This window comes from Arachis duranensis, chromosome 10 (genome assembly GCF_000817695.3).
Source record: "Arachis duranensis cultivar V14167 chromosome 10, aradu.V14167.gnm2.J7QH, whole genome shotgun sequence".
NCBI classification, from domain to species: Eukaryota; Viridiplantae; Streptophyta; class Magnoliopsida; order Fabales; family Fabaceae; genus Arachis; species Arachis duranensis.
The window spans coordinates 73181258-73188270 of record NC_029781.3 but is presented as its reverse complement, the minus strand read 5'-3'; the positions used below and the strand labels follow the sequence as shown (position 1 = coordinate 73188270).

At 35.8% G+C, this 7013-nt stretch overlaps 1 protein-coding gene across 1 annotated transcript in view; it reads right to left on the bottom strand.

Annotated features, from left to right (window-relative positions):
• Positions 1–2730: 2730 nt before the first annotated feature.
• The window catches only part of LOC107470214 (alpha-galactosidase 3), a 6178-nt gene continuing 1895 nt past the window's right edge, over positions 2731–7013 (bottom strand). The window contains exons 6-15 of the mRNA XM_016089602.3: positions 6893–6965; positions 6255–6313; positions 6101–6166; positions 5929–6012; positions 5506–5570; positions 5331–5413; positions 4167–4257; positions 3949–4007; positions 3260–3400; positions 2731–3163 (exon numbers count right to left, since the gene is read on the bottom strand). Coding sequence (XP_015945088.1) covers positions 3050–3163; positions 3260–3400; positions 3949–4007; positions 4167–4257; positions 5331–5413; positions 5506–5570; positions 5929–6012; positions 6101–6166; positions 6255–6313; positions 6893–6965 — 835 coding nt within the window. The 3' untranslated portion in view covers positions 2731–3049. The remainder of the gene's footprint in view (positions 3164–3259; positions 3401–3948; positions 4008–4166; positions 4258–5330; positions 5414–5505; positions 5571–5928; positions 6013–6100; positions 6167–6254; positions 6314–6892; positions 6966–7013) is intronic.

The following is a 7013-nucleotide window of genomic DNA, read 5'->3' as shown; positions in this document are numbered from 1 at the left end:
AAGAGAAGTTTGTGTTATTTTGTGACAGTCAGAGTGCTATCCATCTCAGCAAGAATTCAACGTTTCATTCCCGATCGAAGCATATAGAGGTGAGGTATCATTGTATACGTCAAGCGCTTGAGATGAAGTCATATGCACTTGAAAAGATCCATACTGATGATAATGGTTCAGATATGATAACTAAAAGTTTACCTGCAGTGAAGTTTGATTCCTGCAAAGAGAAGGCGGGCTTGGTGGAGTAGCCTATCCCCATTTGAGTTGGTGAGGGGGAGATTTGTTGGTGGGTCCCCAACCAAGTGTGGCCCACAACTTTAAAACAAAAAAAAGAAAAGAAATAAAGTGGCTATTAGCCACGGAAGCACAGGAGTGAGAAAGACAGAAAGCAAGAAGCCCTCATTTTGAAACAAATGAAAACAATGAGAGGGAGATGTGGTTTCGGCGTCGAAGAGAAGAAGGTTTTGGGGGAAAAGGGCAAGCCAACTTTTATCACATTGAATTGGTAAAATTGCTTCATTTCTTATGAAATTTTAGTATGTTATTCCTGGTGTAGAGATGAACATTAGGATATAACTTGCTAGTTGTATTGCCTTCTCTTTTACCTGATTTGAGATACCCACTTTGTGGAGGGTTTATGTTGATTTTCATCAGTTTTGATGATGCATTTTGTTGATTGTTGAGATGCCCTAGTGTTACTAGGAAGATTGTTTATGTACCCATTATTCTGATAGTGGAAGATTTTTCTGGACTAGGTCCCGTGGGTTTTTTGTCCTTCTTTTGAGGGTTTTTCCACGTTAAAATTCTGGTGTCTGATTATTTAATTTCTGCCATTATATTTTGCTGCTTGGAGTATCTTTGGTATTGCCAATTTAATTACACAGGTTGTGGAAAAATTATTTTTGGTGCTTCCGCTGTTAGACAGGTTCTTGTTTGAACCTTTTGTTGAGTTTTCCAACAAAGTGATATCAGAGTCGATGGTTAATCGGTCTGGTGGTTTTAAGAGATATTCAAAGTGAAGCATCAAAAGTCTTCCCGGCAAAGGTGGTCCGAGCGGCGTGTCCAGCGGTGTTTGCGACGGTGTGATGGACGAATACCCGTGGTGGAGGAGCTAGAAAAAAGGGGAGTTAGTGCTTGATGTGGAGGCTCACACTTGAGGGGGAGATTGTTAGTGTTGCAAGTGTGAGGAGTGTTGAAGTTAGTCCCACATCAAAGAAAGCAAGGAAGAGTGAGGAATTTATAAGAATGAGAGATCCATTAACTTGACACCTTAAAGTTTTGAGTTAAATGTGGTGTCATCTCATCTTATGTTCTCTCGCTTGATTCCTCCCCGAAATCTCCCCAGTAGTCTTATGTTGCTTCCTTATGTAGACATGCCCTGAAATAACAGCTTTTTTATGTGAATCATCAAATAGTCACTTAATCTCAGCTTCTAATCTTGCAATTTTTTCTTCATATTCTTGCTGAAGCAGGTTCATAGCCTTTTTATGTTCCTGCTCCGAGTGTATAACCAAGGGTTGATGTTGTTATAACATATGTTTTGTTTACTGGGGCAATGTTTCTTGAGCACTTTATCTGATTGGACATTGCGTTGGCTAACCAAAAGAGAGAGGAGCAGTTGTTTGCTGAAGTTAATATACTCTTCCATTTCTCGCCTTCGATCAATTTTATCAGGTGGATCTTTGCTTGAAAGAGACAGCCAGATCTTGCAATGAAAACGACTTGTTCAGCCAAATCTTACCTTTGGAAGAGGTGGATACCGATATGAAAGAATATATTTTTAAAGAAACAAAAGTACATGAGGGAGTGGTCTTATAATTACGGTGGCATTATTCAACGAGAAAGCCTGATTGATTTAGCAGAAAATGTGCTTAGATATCATGTTGGAACAAATATTTTGTACCACTATTCCACTAGTCTTGGTGAAGATAACACTGAAGACAGAGGAGGGCAAATTCAAACGTGAAGTAATCAAGAAGATATCTGATTATCTCTTCTATATATTACTTCAACACCCTTCCATGTTGCCTCCATGGATTGGTGGTTGTGGTACTGAATATATCCAAGACACCATCAATCATGTCCATGAGTTATGTCATCATGCGGAGTCGAACAACTTGTGTCTATGAATCTTATATGACTTTGGAAAATTCGATATATATTGAATACATTCATACTGGAGATTTCTGTGGTGATTGGTTACGTTTCTTGATCTTTGGCTGCAGTTAACCGTAAATGGGGTTCACATGCTAAACAACTACCAAGTGGAGGCGAATTCCTCACTCATGTTACTCTTCTCATGGCGGATCTTTCTTTAAGGAAAGGGAATTTCAGATGGCCATGATGGCTCTGTGGAAACAGAGATAGGGATCACACCACCAGTATATACATGTTAGAATACAAATATATATTGAAAAATAAACTAAACCACATATTTATATACAAATATGTTAATGGCTGATTTTAATAACTAATATATAAACACTCATAACTCATGTTTGTTTATTTGATAATAATGTTTCGTTCTTTTTTACTTTTTGTTATATATTCTCTTGTATATCCTCCAGTATTATTTCATCACCATTGAACATACATAAGTATAAACTCAAATCCTCACTTGTTCACATAAATAAGTAAATAACACCCTCCACCATAGCTAAACATTTTTTTTTTTCAATTTTTCTTATATAGGCACATACACATAAGATAAAAACCGATCGAGGAAGACAATTTCCCTTTTTAACTCAAAGTAATTCTTCTTTCATAATATATATATCGTATCAACGTACATGTACATAGCAAAGCATTTTATACGCAAGGACGGCAGAATCCTGTACTATGTGAATTTTGACCAGTAAAATATTAACAGAAAAGCCATGTCTGGTTACATATTTTTAACACCCTCATGAAAGCACGCATACTATTCGAGCTTGCATACATTCAACATTGAAAGTTCTAACTTCCAATAATTCAAAAGAAAGATATTTAACATGCAGAGAAAAGAAGCGGATCCAACTTAGTAGCATACCCCTCAGGTGATTGAAGTATAAGTTGGCTACTCTACAGAGTGAGACACTGAAGGAGAAGGAGTGAAAATGTAAAAATGACAATCATGAGCATCAACATGAGCACTGAATGATGACACTGCATCTGATGTTAGTGTCTTGTGCTGCAACATTTATAGGATCAAAACCATCTAAGTTAATAACAAAAATATAGAAGGAATCTCTAATTAGGGTAGTTTCATGCAGCTAGCTAAGCTTACCTGCCATAAATCCCTTACAGATACTCGAATTCCAGATTCCAGTCCAATCGTATTCCATGAAGCAGTTATCGTAGTTGCATTTGAGCACCGGTTCCAGAGTGCCACTGCCAACCGGTCTCCTGATAAAGGACCAGCCCAAACCTATAAATATGAAAACGTAAGAACTAAATTTTGAATATAACAAATATACAACTTTATATTCTATATTAGTTGGTGGGTAATGCTAAGATTTAAATAGGAATAAATTATGAGTAATGCTAAGGAATTCACTTTTTTCAGCCAACATTAGCTAATTTTTTTTAAAATTATTTTGTTTATCTTAAACTCTAGACCCTAAATTATAAACCCTAACACAAAGTTGGCTAATGTTGGTTCTCTATACTTTCTCATAAAAAGTTATTACTTATTAGTCCTGCCAAAGTGGCAACATATATTGATAACGAAAATATAAATATTAACGTTGAATCAGCACATAACATGAACATAGCAGTTCCCCCTTAATTCTTTTTCAAGTAATGTAGGAGCTAGTAAAGTTTCCAGACAGGATCATGTACTCTGCATAACCTATGGTTTGCTAAGTCTATTGATCCAGATAGACAACATCTGAATATGAATCAATTATTTGGGAAACCGATGCAACACACTGAAAGATGCATCATGAGGTGATACATTGATACTGAATATATTACCTGATTGCAACCATCTTTTCCAGAAACATAAACTTTCCTTCCTTGGACACCAAGTGGATCTGCAGAGTGACGTAACAATATAACCCTTTATAACAACTTAACTAAACAATATATTAAGTAATAACACAAACGGCAGCAATGAGAGAGAGAGAGAGAGAGAGAGAGAGGCATGATGCATCAACATGGCTACTCTGAATAATAGAAAGAGGAAGTACTACCTTGATTTATGTCAATGACTTCTTTGTTGGTCAAAATCTCAATTGTCTCAATAGTCATATTTCTTACATCACAACCAATCAATAGAGGAGCCTGCACCAAGTTCAATTTTTTAGTTTATGAAGAATCCAGCTGTATCATTTGAGGTAATTTGTGATGCATGCAAGTTTGTCTTTATACTCAATCACAAGAAATTAAAGCCAAACATAGATGCTAAGGAATACAGCTATTATCACAGGTACAAATTCAGACTGGCCTTTGTTTTTCTTCCAAGTATTAGAAGAATTTTCCATCTTTACTTGCTACCTAAAGACCCAATCCAATCTCTGTCCATTTCCATGAAGGACAAGGTGATCCCGGTCCAAAAAAGAGGGAGACTTCGGTCCTCCACCTTTTCATTTTGGGACAATACAATCCCTTTGTTAAAAAATCTATTAAATAGTAACGAAAATTACTTTTGTAGAGGGTTTTATTTGTATTTTGTGAAGATTTTAAACCCCCACAAAGTTTTTTTCAATAATATGACCAACTATGAGTCTATGACCACTACTATCACCACCTTCTTCATTCTCATCGTTATCACTTCTATCTCTACTATTTTTATTGTATAACCATACTTTATCATTATCGTTATCTCATCTACCATCATCACCAATACCAATATCATCAACATTAATGTTCTCTTATTTGTTTCTTCTTCGATGTTATTTTTTTCCTTTAAAAGATATTCGTACTACAATTACTTTTTTTTTCCTTGCGACATCATTTCCAGCAACGGCCTTTCTCTACTTAACCACCACAGGTGAAGGAATTTTTCAAAAATAAACTTATTAATAGTTTGTAGGAGTTTAAAACCCCCACAAATTACACATAAAACCCTAAACCCTAAACAAAACTAAATTCCGTTACTATTTAACGAATTTCTAATAGAGGGATCGTATGGTCCCAAAATGAAAAGGTTGAGGGCCGAACTGTCTCACTTTTTTGGACAGAGATCGCCTTGTCCTTCGTGAAAATGGACAAGGGCTGTGTTGGGTGTTTACTCGAAAGTTATGTGGAAACATATGTAACACAGGTTAGTGGGTTACTATCAAGAATAGATTATAAACAATATAACAAATGCATCAAGAGAGAACGACATATAAATAAGATTTAAGAAGGAAGACCTTCATTAAAGCCCAGATGCTGAAATGAGCACGGTATTCTTGGTAAGTCATGCCGCCATTTCCAACTTCCAACATATCTGGGTCTGTCATGGGGTGGTAATATGAGGAATGAATAAGAAATCTTCAAGTTTGCACTACCATTTCAATAAAATTTCAAGGAAGATGGCATGCATACCATTCCATCCGCCAGGACCCGCATATGCGGCCCACTTGTCATTGAGATCAGCAATGTTTGACATACTGAACAAGAGAAAAGTAAATTCAGAAACTACCCTGTAAGCAGAAACTATAGACAAGGAATGCTAACTGATTATGAGCTAAAACACCTTGGTGCAAATTGCACTGACACTCTCTTCAAGGGCATTTACAGTCAATCAAGAAGAACAAACTCACAAGAAAGTATCTACCTACTTGAAATGCAGAAGTTTCATAGGGAAAATATCAAAGTACAGTTAATCATTATGCAAAAGCATTCTTTCATGGATAGTAATAGACATGACATAACCTGACCTATATGATTTTATTGAACTAAAAGCAATCCTGATAGAATATTAAATGCGACACCTATAATCCTAATTCCTAAGTTCGGGAAACAAACCTTGCCCAAGTATCATTGATGTCTTCAGTTGTGCGCCAACTGTTACCAACAGTGCCAGCCCATAAGGCAGGGTCATCAACACCCCTACAAAAATAAATGAAGTAGGGAAATTCCCGTCAAGCTAAGAGTAACTAATCTCATAAAAAAAAAATCAACAAAGACACCTTATTACCATTCACAAAGTGAATAGAAAATTGTACGTCCAGTAGCATTGAGAGCATCACGCATTGGTGGATATCTGGAATACAAAGAACCATGTTGAGTCAATTTATATGTATTTGATTTTGATGCTTTTGCAATTAACTATGTCAAAGATGAGAAGAAACCTTTTTTTGGGTGGGATGCCCAGATTGTAACAATTGTCATATTTCAGGTAATCTATACCCTGGTCAAAGGATTGAGTTGGAGGAAAGTTCCAATTAATACCCCAAAGAAATATATAAAAAAAATCAGACATAAGAATTCAAATCTATGAATAATGTAAATGAAATATTTAGTATAGAAGGAACAATTCCCAAAAACACCTTAAGAGCTATACTAACATAGTATCTATGAAGATATAGGTCATTGATAAGTTCCATGACGACTGAATAGCGATTCAAAACACAAAGTTTAACAGCAACAACTATTGAGAACTACATGATATAGGAAGTAGGAACACATAGTTTTCCATTTATTTTCTTTAGAAAATTAAAGTATTTCGTTAAATGGCTGAAACTCTTGTCTCTTCCAAATTTGGCATTTGTGATTATCCATGATGGGTTCTGTTTACCAAGAAAGATAATGGGATGTTGTCAAGATACAATTTATATCAGGGGCAATTTGAACCTAACCATGATCAATACACAGATATATATAATAACCATACGCAGTACTTTCGTTCCTCAGGCATCTACAATTCCCTATTACATGAAGAATATCTGATACTATTTCAAAAGTATAAGATAAAATATTAGAATCTAACCCAAGAGGCAAACAAAGCTGCATCATCCTTTTCATGGAAAATCGATCCTGGTCGGACTTGACAAGTAAACGCCCTATCAACAGTTGGCAGTATAAAAATATTGAAAAGAAAACATTAAAAG